The sequence below is a fragment of the Juglans microcarpa x Juglans regia genome, chromosome 1S, assembly GCF_004785595.1.
Source record: "Juglans microcarpa x Juglans regia isolate MS1-56 chromosome 1S, Jm3101_v1.0, whole genome shotgun sequence".
Classification (NCBI taxonomy): domain Eukaryota; kingdom Viridiplantae; phylum Streptophyta; class Magnoliopsida; order Fagales; family Juglandaceae; genus Juglans; species Juglans microcarpa x Juglans regia.
In genome coordinates, this window is record NC_054595.1 from 22514673 (window position 1) to 22531323 (window position 16651).

The 16651-nt window shown below is 36.1% G+C and overlaps 4 protein-coding genes across 6 annotated transcripts; 1 reads left to right on the forward strand and 3 right to left on the reverse strand.

Moving 5' to 3' along the window:
• Positions 1-646: 646 nt before the first annotated feature.
• LOC121247092 (transcription factor bHLH104-like) lies at positions 647-4312 on the forward strand. Of its 2 annotated transcripts, XM_041145427.1 has the most exons (5): positions 651-877; positions 1172-1243; positions 1964-2041; positions 3125-3287; positions 3833-4312. In XM_041145427.1, the coding sequence occupies exons 1-5, from the start codon at positions 780-782 to the stop codon at positions 4079-4081; spliced, it is 660 nt and encodes a 219-aa protein (XP_041001361.1). In that variant the 5' UTR covers positions 651-779; the 3' UTR covers positions 4082-4312. The 2 variants fall into 2 exon arrangements, with proteins under 2 accessions (XP_041001362.1, XP_041001361.1); XM_041145428.1 differs by lacking the exon at positions 1172-1243 and having other exon boundaries at positions 647-877.
• Positions 4313-4869: 557 nt separating this feature from the next.
• On the reverse strand, positions 4870-6916 carry LOC121247430 (WAT1-related protein At1g43650-like). Its single transcript, XM_041145780.1, has 7 exons — positions 6708-6916; positions 6463-6525; positions 6167-6283; positions 5830-6061; positions 5538-5696; positions 5299-5450; positions 4870-5050 (listed from the first exon to the last, which is right to left on the reverse strand). Exons 1-7 carry the CDS (start codon positions 6914-6916, stop codon positions 4870-4872), a joined length of 1113 nt encoding a protein of 370 aa, XP_041001714.1.
• Positions 6917-8181: 1265 nt separating this feature from the next.
• Positions 8182-10911, reverse strand: LOC121247644 (1-aminocyclopropane-1-carboxylate oxidase homolog 1-like). Of its 2 annotated transcripts, XR_005937270.1 has the most exons (4): positions 10307-10911; positions 9668-9989; positions 8709-9027; positions 8182-8355 (listed from the first exon to the last, which is right to left on the reverse strand). XR_005937270.1 is itself a non-coding variant. In XM_041146040.1 (3 exons), exons 1-3 carry the CDS (start codon positions 10852-10854, stop codon positions 8776-8778), a joined length of 1122 nt encoding a protein of 373 aa, XP_041001974.1. In that variant the 5' UTR covers positions 10855-10911; the 3' UTR covers positions 8708-8775. The 2 variants fall into 2 exon arrangements, 1 of the variants encoding a protein (XP_041001974.1); XM_041146040.1 differs by lacking the exon at positions 8182-8355 and having other exon boundaries at positions 8708-9027.
• A 494-nt stretch (positions 10912-11405) lies between these two features.
• Positions 11406-14227, reverse strand: LOC121247667. Its single transcript, XM_041146069.1, has 5 exons — positions 13978-14227; positions 12223-12337; positions 12015-12104; positions 11825-11923; positions 11406-11718 (listed from the first exon to the last, which is right to left on the reverse strand). Exons 1-5 carry the CDS (start codon positions 14043-14045, stop codon positions 11617-11619), a joined length of 474 nt encoding a protein of 157 aa, XP_041002003.1. The 5' UTR covers positions 14046-14227; the 3' UTR covers positions 11406-11616.
• Positions 14228-16651: the final 2424 nt, after the last annotated feature.

Here is a 16651-nt window from a genome sequence, read left to right on the forward strand (position 1 = left end):
CTTCGAAAATCTAATATGAGTATTGATGTCAAAAAAAAAAAAAATCCCATATGAGTAGCAATAGAAATTCTTTAAGATTTCGTTTGTTTTCATAATTATTATCATCTCATTTCATTTAATTATTATAATTTTATTAAATTCTTATGCAAAATAAAATAAATAATTCAAATTTTTTAAATCACATAACAAAAATAATATTAAAAATATATATTATAATAATATTTTATTCAAATTTTAACTTTTATCTCAATTTATCTTATTTCATCTGTAAAATCAAATAAGGCTAAAACACATGATATATGGGCCGAAAAAAAAATATTACACTTCATCATAGTTTAAGTTTGTGTGATCTCTAAATAAAAAATTTGGATTCAAAACTCCGTCTTCTTTGTTAAAAATAAAAATAAAAAATCTCTCTTTCTGTTTTTTTTTATTATTATTATTTAAATTTTGTAATCTCTATTTAAAATGATTCACGTTTTACGTGATTTTTTATGTTATTTAAAACGTGACAAAATATTAGTTGAATGAGCTTTTTTTCCAAACCTAAAAATAAAAGTACGTATGGTAAGAGAGCAACGTGAGGCGGCATATAACCCCGGCTCCGACTGATTCCATCCACGTGGTGTCACTTTATTGGGCCACCTTTTATTTCGTTCCTTCCCCTCACCCACACTCTCCCTTTCTTCCATTCTCTGCGTAGAATTTTCCGATTCTCAATTCTCCAATACTTTCTCCATCAAATTCTAAACCCTAAAATTTCCCAAACTCCAAATGAAATGGATGCGTCGTTAGGGGACGGCAGCTCCTGGGATTTTCTTGATTATAGCTTCATTGACGACAACCCTTCCCCCGAATTCTGTTTGCCCAATCACGGGTAATCCAATTATCTCTCTCCTCCCTCGCGACTTTCTTTTCTTTATCTTTGAATTCGCTTTGATTTTTAGCCTCTTATCATTTTTGCTTCGGATTTAAATTATATAGTCGTAGAAATCCTGATTTATTTACGCCCCCCGAACAAAGAGATCTGAGAATATTCACCTCAAAATTTACAGTCTGTTATCGTATATGGTTGTAGCTACGAAATCCTGATTTATTTACGCCCCCCGAACAAAGAGATCTGAGAATATTCACCTCAAAATTTACAGTCTGTTATCGTATATGGTTGTAGTGCTAGCGTGGACATTGATTTATCGTCCGGGCCACAGAGAGACTGCCCGGAAAGAGGGTGTTCACGGAAGAGGTATTGCTGAGATGGTTTTATATATCAGTTCTTGTTTTATTGCCTTCTGAAAATTTTGACTTGGCAATTTTACCAGCTCCAGTTTACTTTTTGTTTTTTGTTCTTGCTCTTAGGGTGAATTTTAAGGCATAATCGTGTACAAATTAAATTGTCCTGTACTGTTCGTTGTCTTTTCTTCTACAATTATCTATACACTTCCCGCATTGTCAGTAATTCCCAGTTGATAAAACATAGCTCCGTGTTTATTATGTTCGTTAACCTCAATAGAGTTTTTATTCATGCTTTTATTCTTTTCACCTACTTTAATTTGTTAGGCTCATTAGCTGTTAATTTCGTTGGAACCAAATACTTCAGATACTTAATGCTTACATTCTGATCCAGTGGAATCTCTAGTTGTAGCTTTTTCATTTTTCTATTCCGCTTGTTTCTATCCATTTTCTGATGAATTTGCTAAATCACGGTGTTGCATTTGGGAAATTGCCTCTGAACTCTAGTTCTGCCACCTGAATCCCAGTTTCCCACAATGTGTCGTCACCAAAAAAGAAAAGGGTCTGATAGGGTATGGTTGGTTGATGATATCCCATATCCATGTAAATCTTGCATAACAGATTAGTCATCCATTTGCGATGCATAGTAGGTGAACTTTTTTATTTCTCTGTGAGGTAGTGATACTTGATCTCCTGTTATCACTTGCTCTTACATGGTACTAATTACTTTCAGGGCGCGCAATGATTCATGCAGCAGGCCAGTATCTAAAGCTTGTCGTGAGAGACTGCGAAGGGAAAAATTGAATTACAGGCATCAGTTTTTTCTTTTGTTTCTTGCAAAAAAGAATTTCATAATTCTCTGTTTGATTTGGGAACTATTAAAATTTTAGACTAAAGTACCTTTTACATTAGAAGTTGATATTTTCTATCAGAATCCATTTCCTTGCATAATTCATCCGAAAATCTCTTTTTACACCCCAAACTACCACTACAGCAATATGACTACCAAACTACCAAAGTTTTTATTTGGTCCCAATTTGATGTAAATTGCATACCTCCCTCGTTAAAATTAGGGGTGATAAACGGTCCGGTCGGACCGACGGACCATACCGAGACTCGGTCCACGTTTTAGAGGACCGAAAAATTTTGGTCCGGTCCACAGTCCAGAGTTTTTCCAGACCAGACCGGACCGAATGAAAAAATATATATATTTTATATATATTATTTATATAATAATTGTACAATTAACAATATAAAATTTTAAATATGTTATTAACACTTGTTAATATTCTATGAATTAACTAATATATAATATCATTTAGTTAATTATATAGTAATTATATAAATTAATAATGTAATTTTCATCTAATTTATTATCATTGACCATATAAAATATTTTTTTATTGAGTTTGTTACATAATCCACATTAATAAGTTACTTGGTTTAATTTAGTATTTTAAATAATTTTTTTTTATTAATTGATTTAAAAAAAGAAAAAAAAAAAGACCGGACCGAATGGACCAACCGGACCGGACCAGATCGATAGCTACCGGTCCAGTCCGGTCCCTATGGGTGTTCGGTCCGGTCCGGTCCGGAAAAATGATGGACAGAAAATGTTCGGTCCATCGACAAACCGGACCGGACTGACCGATTTGCACCCCTAGTTAAAATAGACAAAAACTAGGGGAAATGATACAATTTTAATTGTTGAATCTTAAAGGATAGGGTTAATAGCAAAAGGAGTGGTAATTTAAGAGAGTACATTATAATTCTGACCAAGAACAACAATCATCTGACTGTTCTGTTACTGTCATTCTTTTATTATCTCTCTCTCTCTCTCTCTCTCTCTCTAAGGAGATAATGAAAGGCCAGCTCTTGTTTATGACTCGTGCAGATTTATAGACTTGAGTTCTGTTTTGGATCCTGAGAGAACGGTCAAAATGGACAAGCATGCCATACTTGATGATGCAATCAGAATTTTGAACCAACTCAGATCTGAATCTCAAGAACTTAAAGCAACAAATGAAAAACTACTGGAAGAAATAAAAAATTTGAAGGTTAGTTGTGTCCATGCAATTATAGTTTTCCAGAAAATTTATGTTTTTGTCTCTTGTATGCATCCCATGTACTTGGGCTTTGCCTATTCTTTACTATCAATAAACGTTTTGCTTACCTATCAAAAATAAAATATATATTGATGAGCTCTGACACCTACTTGCATCTGAATGTGAGAAGAAGTGGTCAGTTGGCAGATGCTTTGCGTCTATGAAATGGAATGTTCACAACTGTTTGCCATGAATATACTCCATATACTCCAGGACTAGGAGCCATCGTTTCTTTTGCGAGAAGATAAACAGAACTTAGAAGGGAGAGATGGATGTTTGAAGGAAAAATATGGAATAAAAAGCATTTGGTCCCTGCTTTTGGAATATGTTGAAATGAATTATGTTTATTTTTTGCATTTTAAGTTAATTGAGTCATGTGAGGATATGTTTTAGCTTTTCTTCTGCATGTAGTTGATTAAGGTAGTGAAGTCTGTATGAAATTGCAATGTTGGATAGCTCAGTACTGGCATTTTTACGTTACTTTCCTCTGCAAACAGGCAGAGAAGAATGAACTACGTGAAGAGAAGCTTACGCTGAAAGCAGACAAGGAAAGGATGGAGCAGCAATTGAAAGCTATGGCTATTCCGCCTGCTGGGTTTATGCCAGGCCATCCAGCTGCATATCATTCTGGGCCAAACAAGATGGCGGTTTGGCCCAGCTATGGTTTAGTTCCAATGTGGCAATACTTGCCTCCAGCTGCCCGTGATACATCTCATGATCATGAGCTCAGGCCACCTGCTGCGTAGTTATTTAACATCGGTGTTAGATGCATTCTTTTACTGTCGTTCAACATTTTTGTTACCCGTTGACATGTATATAGCTGCTGTTTCAGTAGGCCTCCTGATTTTTAAATTCAGCTATTAACAATTACATGCAGCATTGGCGAGATGAGTGGGTTGGTGGCTTTCTCTTCTAAAATGTAACCGTTTTAGGCAACTGTCTGTGATTTTAAGTGCACACCAAGTAATTCTGTCCCAGAAAATCTTCAGTAGTATATTGCAAGCTTTCTATTTTTTCTTGCTAAATATGGAGATGTTTGAAGGTCTCTGAACCTCGTCAAAGAGATGCGAAGTTAGCTACCAAGAAAATATGAACTGTGGTGCCCTATAATACAAAAAGACTGAATTACATTAAGGTTTCAATTGGTGAACTTATCACTTATTTTTTAAGAACTGCCTTTTGGATTCGGAAGTTGATATTGTTGAGCTTACAATGGAGAATTTCAATATAATTTTGTTTGCGCTCGATAGATTAACCTCAATCTCCGTACTTTGAGATCCGGATATTATTGAATGTTAAATTCTTTGATCTGTGTAATGTAAATGTAGATGAACTCTATATCATACTTGCTTAATTTGCTGAATAGACTCACATGTAACGGGATTATTTCCTCAAACCTGCCTGTAATCTCTGAAGCAAAATTTGATGCAAATCAATCACCTTGATTGTTTCTCTCAATTTCGCCCATTTTTTCTTTTCCTATCGGTATTTCATCAAGATGACACCTCTCTCTACGCTTGTCTGAGGATGATCTTTAAGGTTCGCATTGTGATGCTTCCTTACGAGCTGAAGTAATTATCAGTGTTTTGTTTTCCTTTTGCTCGTTGGAAGTCGAATAAGTTTGCTCTTGGGAATCCCTGTGAACTTCTTGGTCACCATCTTTTCCCCACAGCAGCATATATAGGCCAATGATGGCGATAAATGCCCCTAGAATGCTGAACAAAACACGTGAAGAATAAGTTTAGATTATAAATCTCTCTCTCTCTCTCTCTCTCTCTCTCTCTCTCTCTCTCTCTCTCTCTCTCTCTCTCTCTCTCTCTCCCTTCTTCGTGTTCTCTCCTTTATTTTATGTACTTTTTTGCCAACTGTAGCAGCTAGACATCACTCAAAACCATGTGCAATTTCTGAAAACTGAAGCTATTATGGTGCTCGAGTGCTTGTAGATAGAACGATGGAAAATTACCATCCCATGTAGAGTCTTTCCCCGAGGACAAGGTATCCTACAATTGCTACTAATATTGTTGATAGGGGATTAAACATGGTCACAAAAACTGGTCCTCTTTCTTCCATGCACCATAGTTGAACGAAAATAATCAAGCCAGAGACCACCACTCCCTGCCATGTAAACTCCATGATCAAAATCTTTTCAATATTTCAAAACTTTGAATTTCTATGTAAGCAGACTACTGATCAGAAGCTTACACCATATATGATCGACCATAAATCAATGTTGAATCCTACGGTCCAAGCAGCTCGTTTATGTTCTATGATGACTGTGAAGACGGCTGATTGTGCTCCTCCGAAAAAGCTCATCCATGCAGTCAGTGACAATTGGGCAGGATATCTTTTTAATGTAAATGCCTACAATTTTCAGAAGATTATCCACAAATATCTTTTTCTATAATCTCTCTTGCTGGATGTCTAGAAAAAGGTAGAAAGTCTTCAAGAAAAGAGTAGTCCAATAAACTATAGTTCTTGAGTTGGGGGTAAAAACCTGCATAATGTACCATATAGACCATGTTAAGCAGCTCGCAAGAGTCAGAAGAGAACCCTTTAACCAGTTCTCGCGGGTGGCAGTGTTCCCTTGAATATGAATTGGAGGACGCCATACATTTCTCATTACAGGCCCCTTGTATAGTGTCATGGTCATAGCACCAGCTAAGGAGATCAAGGTACCGAGAACTTTTGCCATCCCTCGAGGATTTCGTAGATCAAGAACTTCCAAACTGCATGAAAATAATTCTAGATCTTAATCCACATGATGGAAATTGAGATGCATATATCTCTTGAAAAGAAAACAGGGATTCTGTCAATCAATCAGCATTTTTTACCCGAGTACAACGGCTATTACAAATGTTAGGGAAGCTATGGTATTGACCATCGATGCAAGGAATGTTGGGGAGGTGTACGACAAGCTTGCAAAGTACATGTTCAGAGTCAAACCCTCCCTGCAATAATTGAATTTTTTTTAGTCTGCCTTAACACATTTTAGAAATAATAGTAAAATCTCACTATTTCATTTGAAAATGATGATTCTACGCGGTAGAATGCCACAAGAATTCTGAAGGTTCTTGGTGCTTAATTTATTACCATGTAAATTAGAAACGTGAGCCTCTTTATTCCTTACCCAAGGAGAGAAAGGAAAAAAATTTCCAGTAGAAGAGCGAATGTCAGCTTTGGCCTCACTTTTCTGCAAGAGATGATTAAATATGATCAGTACCGGCTACAATATGGCATGGTTGAAAACCTTTGGAATGAAGAACGATTCATGATTTATAATTCTTCAGCATTAATAGAGCCAACGTAGTGTTTTTATACATGTAATCCGTTAGTGATTATGTCTATTATTTAAACTAGAAGAAATGAACGAACCTCTCAAGAAAATAGGCAAAAGGGAACATCGCAGTAGCAGCAACAATCTGTCTGTAAGTAATATAGACATGGGGATTCATTCCATGATTGAAGGAAGCTAGTGTGATAAAGTACAAAATAGTATAGCCCATCTGAGCCATAACCATGAGGAGGTGTGGCTTGAATTTCCTGCAAATGCTCCCAAGGGAACAGCCACTTGCTGGTGCCATATGGCTCCTTGTACTTTCTCCCTCTCGTGATTTTTCACAAGCTGAACAAGCACATAAGGCACATGCATATATATAGAAAGAAGGAATATTAAAGAAGTGGGGCTTGAATTGCATACTCTCTGATTGTTCTTAGTATCATGTTCTCCATTAAACCCCTTTCGATATATTGACAATTCCGTGACTTAACTTTCAGGGTCGATAAGAAAATTAGCTAGGCAGTCTTTACTGGCTTGGATCGCCCAGATTGCCGGGGTGCCAAATATTTTATGAGGCCAGAGGATATTCTTGTTTTCTAAGGGCATTTTTTGTTGTAATAATCGAAGTTGAGCTTCAGTACTGTTGTTAGTGATCAGAGAAGATGTATGCATATGCCCCTTCCCCGTCACAGCTCCCATATCCAAAAACAAAATAAGAAACAAGAAACGTACAAAAAATAAATTACAAAAGTGTGGTTCACTACCAATGGAACTGACTGGGATAGGCCTATGAATACTTAAAAAATAAAAAACAACTCAAAGAACAAAATAAAATAGTGTTATCAACAATGTGACTTTTGTGGAAAAATGTCAAAATGAAGTCTCTTCATTTGATTTGACAAAAACCAGACAATCATCGACTCCCTAAAGTCAACGTCCCTACATATAATAACGCAGAACTGTTTCTCATCACTTCTTGAAGCTCACTTACATCGAGGGGAACTAAATTTCATGATCATTTGCAAAAATGCATGGTTGTTCCTTACTTGCAAAGCTTGATTATTATGGATGGGTCTATTCCATACGAATTATAGAATCAAGTATTAATACCAATGGTATGGTGTTGTTTTGTGATGCATGCATGCAGTTTTCTAGACTTTTGAGCACTGTTTTGGATCCTGGGAGATCTGCCAGAACTGACAAGCATGCCATAATTGGAATATCGAAACAAATGAAAAACTGCTGGAAGAAATACGATGTTTGGAGGTTAGCCATATAATATGAAACATTAAACTTTATTATAATGGGTATTGCTTTTGACAGCTTGTGACTTGTGCTTTGCGTATGTATATACGTTTTTTGTTTTTACTTCATCCAAAGAACTCTTCTGGTTTGATATTACATACCATAGGTTTGTTGCTCTTGTTTATAACTTTTTGTGTGTTTGTTTAGTGAGGAATTGCTTTGTTCATTGATGTATTTTGATCGGGCTTATCAAATTATGATCTCTATAGAAACCGATTGTTTCAGTGATATTTTTTTATGAAAAATTACATAGTGGCTATCACATACTTGTTCATATATATATATATATATATAATACACATTTCATTCAGCAGACATATCTAGTTTGATCATGAATTTCTGATGAATTACTTAAATGGTTCTAACGTGCTTTGCATCATGGTGTGGGGTAAAAAGAGATCAGTTAAGAGACTCGAATTCTATTTGTGATGTTTATTCAGAGTACTGCACTGCCGTCATGATTTGGTGTGAGATTTCAACTTATACCCTTCACGGGAAGATCCATCCGCCTATTCTCAACCAATTTGAGTCCAGTAAAATAGACATCATTGCTCTTTAAGGTTTTTACACAGCCTTCATTACCATATGTTCGATAAGTTTCAGAAAAGTGACGCATTGTTTAGCTCAAAAGCAAGAAAGAGTAGTAATACGAGACAAATAAATGATAGTTGTAGTCGTAAATACACAGGCGCCATACAATTATTTTGTAAAAAACAAATATATATGAAATCCATATATAAAAAAATTAATTTTGTAATAATAGATCTTATTTTTTTTTAAAATAACAGCACGATACTTACGCACTTCTCAATTATATATAATTATATATTGCATTACTCGTCTGTTATATATCTGAGTTCAAAGCCTGAAATGCGTCAGCGCAGAAGTCCCATCAAGGCCCTTTCCCCTGTAATATGCAGAGTAGTCTCTCACTGTAGTTTCCCTATACTTTGGAGGAGTGTCTTCTGATAATAACTCCTTGATGGGTCCATAAATTCTTGTGGTTGGCCGAAGACCTGTGAAAAAAAAACTTGCCACTGACACTCTCGGACCTACCCGGTTCGCCAATACTCTGTGTTCAACGCTTTTGAACCTATCGTTTGTTATAAGCTGGAAAAACCAAAGGGAAAGTTGTAAATTAGCTACAGAAGATATGGGTCTTAGCATCAAAAAGAAATTTCGCTGCACCAAAACCAAGTAAAGAGAAGTATCCAGCGTTGTATCATTAAATACTTTGCATCACGTATTTCATTCGTTTCTACACTTGGTATCTTGTTTAACATTTGGTTCTGGATAGAAGATCCTTCCATGGTACATGCAAGTTTCGAATGCTTGTTCTTATCAATGTTGTATCTGATTGAGAAATAGAAGTTATTCTCATATTGGAGATCTTCTAGGTCCAGCTGAGAACTGTTTTGGTATTACCTCTGACCTTGAGGTCATTCGGAAGCGCCAACACCATGAATTAGAGCAGCATGTCTTCAACAAATTTTTGCTATATAATTATACAATGCATTGCACTTCCATACAACAATGTATTAGAGATGTAGGAGCATAATCCAAAGATCCCAGGAAAGACAAAAAACGGAGCAGTTTTTTAGGACAGTTGGGACCAATTTACATGTCAGTAAGATTACAGTACTACACTTTTAAGTATGTAATATAGTTACCTAAGTTAACGAAAATAAGGTGCCACAAGTATCTCCAACAACTGTATCCGAGAAAACACAAGAATAGTGTGAGGACTTACCTGTAGAAGATCTCCAATGTTGATCACAAGAGCCCCTGGCATGGGGGGGACGTCAATCCACTTGTCCTGATGAAAAATTTGGAAGCCACCAATATGGTCTTGTAGAAGCACACTGAGGAAGTCATTATCAGAGTGCTTGCTTGCGCCCAATGTTAACTCTGGTTGTGGGCAAGCCGGATAGCAATGGCACAGAAGTGCAAGCCCCTCAGTACAATCAATATCATTTAGGTGGTTTGGGTTAAGCCCAAGAGCCTCCGATAATAGCTCAAACAGTAAAATCCCCAACTTCATCACTTGCCTCGAGTACTCTTCCAGTATGTCTCTACACGTATGATTCAAGCATATGGTGATCAGTGCTTAAGTTAATAGTTTGAAGTTTGTTTTTCTGAGATTGAAAACAAAACTTACGTGGTTTCCATGATTGTTGAAAAGGGAAATATGCCGATTAGGTGTTACAGCTCTAAGCAAACTTTAAGGTTGTTTTTAAACTGAGTTATGCTAGTAGACGGTAACACCACTTAGTGTGTAACTCAAAACGATTATAAAAAGATTCAAAACACAAATACTTTTTTATGCTAGCTAATCTGACAAATTTTCATGTTAGTGATGTATTTGATGAATCAAATTTTCATATCATACCTGCAAGCGGCTGGAAGATCTTCTGACTTGGGTGGATTAGGAGCCATTTGACAAAGAAAAGTATCCCTCCAATTGGTGGCCGGGGCACTATACAGATCAAAGTTGGTGTTGTACACAACCGGTCTCATGGGGTCACGGGTATAAAATTCTTTCTTAATCTCTGTATCTTGTTCATAAAACCTACGCACACCTGCCTCCATCTCCTCCAGAACACTCACAGGAATCCCATGATTCACCACCTGAAAGAAACCCCATGTCTCTGATGCAGCTCCAACTCTTTCAACAATCTCCTTACGTTTTGCGACATCGTTGTCGATGACGCCTTGGAGGTCTATGACAGGAATAGTCCTGACCTGGGTGTCATCAGATACTGAGGCCTTTTCAAAGCTTTCCGGTGGGTGATGGAATATACGAGGAATCTCAGTAACCCCAGCATCCACTAGTCCTTTTACACCGGCTTTCGTGTTATCAAAAGCCTTCAACTCGCTTGCTCTGTCATACCCCGGCTTCTGCGTGGCTGCAACTTCATCTCTGCTAGTGATAACCATAGTTTCCTCCTTCTGCCACTAATTGCCAGGCAGAGTTCTGCACTTTGAACTATATAAAAGATAAACTCTAGAGTCAGTCGGCTACAAACAGCCAGCCACCGCAGACAAGCGAACAAACAAACAGCCAGCCACCAGGTTTTTATCTGGAGTTATGCATTATACATTAATTTAATTCATTATTGATTATTTTAATTTAAAATAAATAATTGTTGCACAAGAAAATTACAAATACGACCCATACCAATAATGGTCAAACGTCAACCTTCACGCTTCAGTCCAAATTGTTCTTTCAAACATACCGAATATTAGGGTTGGATCATACCAAAAAACTGATATGGACGAGTTGGATTTATTTTGACAGGATTGTTGTGTTTTTCTCTAAAAACCATGTTGGAGACGAATCAAGATTTGTTTACGTTTGTTGTATTAGGCGGAGTCAAGGATTCGAAAGTAAAAGTCGGAGCTTCCAATTTGAGCGAACATCATATCAGACCAAGATTAATCAACCACCCAAGTTCTGAGACACAAAATCCATTGATTGTAAATCTTTCTAAACCAAAATTGAATTGTCCATAAATAGGCTCCGTAGGAAACACCACCCACTCAAAACAAAGCTGATTTTTTTAAACACAAATCTGTTACCTTCAACTTGAAAAGGGAGGGACTAATAATACAAGCATTACAAAAGTAGTTCCTGAAAATATTCAGGCATGGTTGGAACGATCAACCAACTGAACCCTCTTCATATACCAAATGTTCCATTCACACTGTTTTGGTTTTGGGAGCCTTTCTCCTCATCTGTCTCCTTGGCATTGAGTTCTTCATGCCTATGAAGAATAGCAATGCTCCCAACAAAGCCAAATTCTGCAAAACAGAACGAGAGGGAAAGATTATTTTACAACTCACCACCCCCCCTCCATTCCCAGGCATGTCCTGGTGACAAACCAGATCTAATGGCAGTGATTCTAACCTGTGTAAACTTCAGAAAAAGTTGAGTGTACTCTTTCCTCTCAACATCGTAGTTATAGAAGTCATACAGTATTGGAGTAGCAATTGCTTGATGAAGAAGCTGTGCAGGACAAGAACAGAAGCTTAATACTTTTCCAATTTTCGTGGATTTGAATGTAGAAAGCAAGGAAGGCAATCCAAATATTACAAACCAAAAGATAAGCTCCAAGAGAGCTGCCAAAGATGAATAGAAGACCCCCAATGCCCTTTAATGCTATCGCACCAACCACTAAATGTTTAATCTGCCAATGACAACTCCAACAGTCACAACATGTGCAAACAAATGACAAAGCAGATGGATATTATTTGTTTGCTATCTCAATAAAAAGTTGATAAAGCAAAAATGAATGCAATTCTCACTTGAACTTCCGGCAGTTGCAACCCAGTCTCAGATGACACATGGTTCGACAGAACCTTGAATTTTGGTCCCAGATATTTTGCTGCTGGTCCACCGTCAACACCAAAATCGCTGAACCTGAAAGTGGAAACAACAAGTTGATTCAATGCCAAGTCCAACCATTCTATACCAAGCATTGATATATATATATATATATATATATATTGCAATTATATCAAAAAAAAATATCTTCTTACTAATCAAAAAAATATATATTGCAAGATGGAACAAGATGTACACCTTGGACACCAATTAACAATTTATAGCTAACTACCACTGCTATTTAGTCAAGTGATTAAATCCAATATGTCATTTCCTAGAATTCCCATCAACACAATATGTAGTAGACTGTAATTTAAAAGGAGGAGATTCAAAAGTTTCTTTTTACGTTTGATTGAAAGAGGAATTCACTGCACATCCTGTTCTTAGTGGACCAAGCACGAGCATTAAACAAGCTCTCCGTTTTCGGCAACTCCATCTTAAAATAAGGCTAATCACAAAGAAGCACTAGCAAATGCTGATTCAATCTCAAGTATCTTCTTGGAAAAACAAAATCAGATATCTACTTGTACAACTTTCAAAGGCAGCTTCAATCACACCACAAAAACTTGTGACACGAAACTCCCATTCGGCCCATCCAAAACCCCACCATTTCTATTGGAAAATTAATACATGATCAAGTGATCCAGAATGTTAAATACATCCAAATGGAATTGCTCTCTATAATGTCACATCTAGGATAGTGTATCTTTCCTTCAAACTCTTTATACACGAAAAGAGTTATTTCAGACTATAAAGCACAACAAATCAAATAAATAGCATACTTAACAAACAAAAGCACAGCAGCAGAAAGGCATATTGCACAACTGAAGAACAGGTTACCCTGATAGAGAGAAAATAATAGCTTTCACGACCATTTATGTGGTAAGTGGGAAAATATTTATAAAACTCCTCCCTCCCCCCTTCCCTAGTCCAGGCCTTTCAGGCAAACATTTAAAATCCTACCAAGCATGACCTTACAAGATCTTTGACAATTAATCTTAACAAAACATAGATCAATAATACAAACAGGTGCTTCTAAAAAAAAATAATACAAACAGGCTTCTTAGGATGAATTACAACCCAATCCTAATTAATCAAAAGTTTCAGAACCATAGATATTTCTCTAATATAACATTACTAGAACCGACACAAATTTCTCGATGAAACGGAATTTATACTCGTTCCTTTCTAAAGTTTTTCTTTAAAAAAAAAAAAACCCCTACGGTATAATGTGCGATTCTTAATGCATCGAAGTCTAGATTGATTTTCAAATCAGATCCAATTGCTCCAAAGCTCAAAGCAGCACAAGCAAGCATACATTAAAACCAGTAGCAAAAACCCTAGATTTTTCAACAGAATAACACCGGTGCAACAAGGAGTGTCCCAAACAACTTCGTTTTGTTCCTGAGAAAAACAGAGGAAGAAAGACGAAAACCCAAAGAAACACTTCTAGTATATATCCCACAGAAAATGCGTCTTTTTTTTTTTCAATTTCCCAGAAGCCGCTTCAGAGTCGGTTTCCCGACTGAAAACACCGGGAAACACAAGGATCCAAATTTTTAAAAAAATTCCGCCTCTTTCATTTCCCACGCTCTCAGAAGTGAAACATAGCATATCAAAGCTCCAAAACAGGAAAAGCAAAATTAGAGGAAGAAAAAGTAGATCTGAACACTTACTCTTGATAAGCAGAGAGAATGAACAGGGAGGCAAAGAGAACTCTCCCGACGAACGAAACGAAGGCCATGTCTATACGAAAAAGTAAGATAACAGAGACTGCAACACCGCTCGGTTTGTAAATCTCGAGTCACGGGAGAGATAATAGGAGAAGAACAAGGAACGGCGTCGTAATGAACACGGAGAAAAGAGGGGGGTCGCCTGCTCACTTTTTGCCGGCTGAATTGGGTCTGAAAATTTCGGCTATGCCGCTCTGCTGAGTTAAAAAATATAAATAAACTTGGGTGCCTAAAAAAGTCATGCTCTAGTTGGTTTACTCGCGGGTATGTGTAAATAAAGCAGACTCGCTTTACTTAGGTTGCAAGTGGTGGAATACGAAGGTTCCAAGAGTGAACAGCCAATGGATGGAATGTTAGTCCTAATAGAACATTAGTAGTGGTTTATGTATTTTCATATATAAAATCACATCTTTTAAAAATTAATTTTACATATGAAAAATTTGTCTTATATTAGATTATGCATCTTAAAATTAAATAATAATAAAATATTTATTATTTTATAATTTTTTTTCTTATAAATCTAGTTTGTGCATCTAGATGGTCTATTGTTAATGTGGATGGTCCAATAAATTCAAGGCAAATTACATTACCTGAAGGCAAAAAAACTCAATAGACCATCCAACTCAAATAAATTCAATTCTAAGTCCAATAAATTTCATACAAATTCACAACTTAATATAATGTAATTCCATACAAATTCAACTGTCCAAATAAATTACATATAAATTCAACTGCTCCAAAATAAATTCTATACACATTCAACTTCCAACTAAAATAAATTCCATACACATTTATCCTTAAACCTCATGTATCAAAATCAACTTAATAGAAAATTCACAAAGTTGATTTTAATACAACTTGAACTACTTCAAGTTGGACTTAGCAGCTCCATGTGTCAACCTACAGCTCCACAGCAGCAACTTCACAGCAGCCCAACTCCACAGCTCTATGTCTTCCCCTCTCCAAAGTAGCTCCACAAAAAAAGATATAATTTGGTGCAACCAGCAATACAAAAATTACCCAAAAGATGTCACCACAATCGAAACAATTAGAAAATACCATCGTACAAACACACAACTATGTACGAGATATAGCCTTATTAATTTGTTTCCCAATGATCTTCATTTGAAGATTATGGAAATATTCTTGTTACAAACCATTCATGGAATTAATATCCAAGTTTATCATTTTCATATCAATTTTTCTCATTTTAAGAGCTACCAAGTCAGATTTATCTCTTTCAGTCTTAATTTCCAACTCAAGTTTTCTCTTCTTAAGAAGTAGTAACTCAGATCTTTCATTCTCATACTTCAATTGTGATTCTCTTCTCTCCATCATAGAAGTCCTCCTATCATCTTTCATTTGATTTAAGGCCTCATTAATTACTATATTTTGTCTTTCGTTATATTTTATTTCTTTTTCTCTTGCTTTTTCAACCTTCTTGTCCATAGGTCTCTCACAATCGACTGACACATTTTCCATGTCTTCCACTAAAGGTATTGAGGTTGGAGTAACACCTGTACTTGTCCCATTTTTTTTTTCTTTTTACGAGGTCCATGTGTGTTTGCCATTTCGATTAGTGCCTCAATAAATTCCAACAATGATCCATGTTAAAGTTATGTTTTTGATTCTCTTTGTACAAGATTTTTGCTTTATCAATTTACAAAATAGTGGAACAAGATACAACTAAAAACATTGCAAATACATAATAAGTAGAACCACAAAACATAGGAAAAAATATTATATCTTATCTTGCTCGGTCGCACCGCTTGGATGCATTCCTTCAACTTGGGCTAAGCTACCACAGAATTTATTGATCCATTTTTGAATTATTGACCACCGATTGGTCAAGGAGGGTATAGACTGTTCTTGATAATTAGGTTTTTTAAATGTGTGATAGTAGTCATAAATTCTACTCCATATTTGTGTAGATGATTGATCAGTCCCCCGTATGCAGTCCATACTAATGTTAAGCCAAGCTGAAACGAGGAGAGTATCTTCCTATATAGTAAATGACACACCTCGCTGGGATTTTTGTTTTATTTTTTCTCGTTAGGGTTGTGTCGCTTGGACATCAACACTTGCACTGCCCATAGGGGTTGTTAATATCACCTTCAGCACTTTCCAACAGTGTGGTGAATAAGGGATTCTCATTAATTAAACAGTTCACCCTTCAACAAAATATTGAATGATAAAATGTTACTAAAACTGCATCAATAGAAACGTATGTATGCAACATAGAAGAACCAAAATAAATGGAAAAAACAGGGAACATACATATTACTAAAACTGCTGACTTAATGATTTAATACATATACACTCCAAATCAAGAAAAATGGCAGAGAACATATTAACTGTTTTAATGGTTTTTATTTGGAACATAGGCACTTAATGTTTACGACCTCTACACTTATGACAACCTCATTTTCAAGTTAATCCATGGATACCAAGAAAGAAAGGGTTGTACTGCTAAAGATCATTTAAAATATTATGAATAATTTAACTATTTTACAACCCATTTTATAACTAATTAATGTGATAGTTCATTTTAGTATTGCCTACATTCATAAGTTGTTTACACTTTCAAGTTTCAATATAAGACTAAAAGGAACAATCT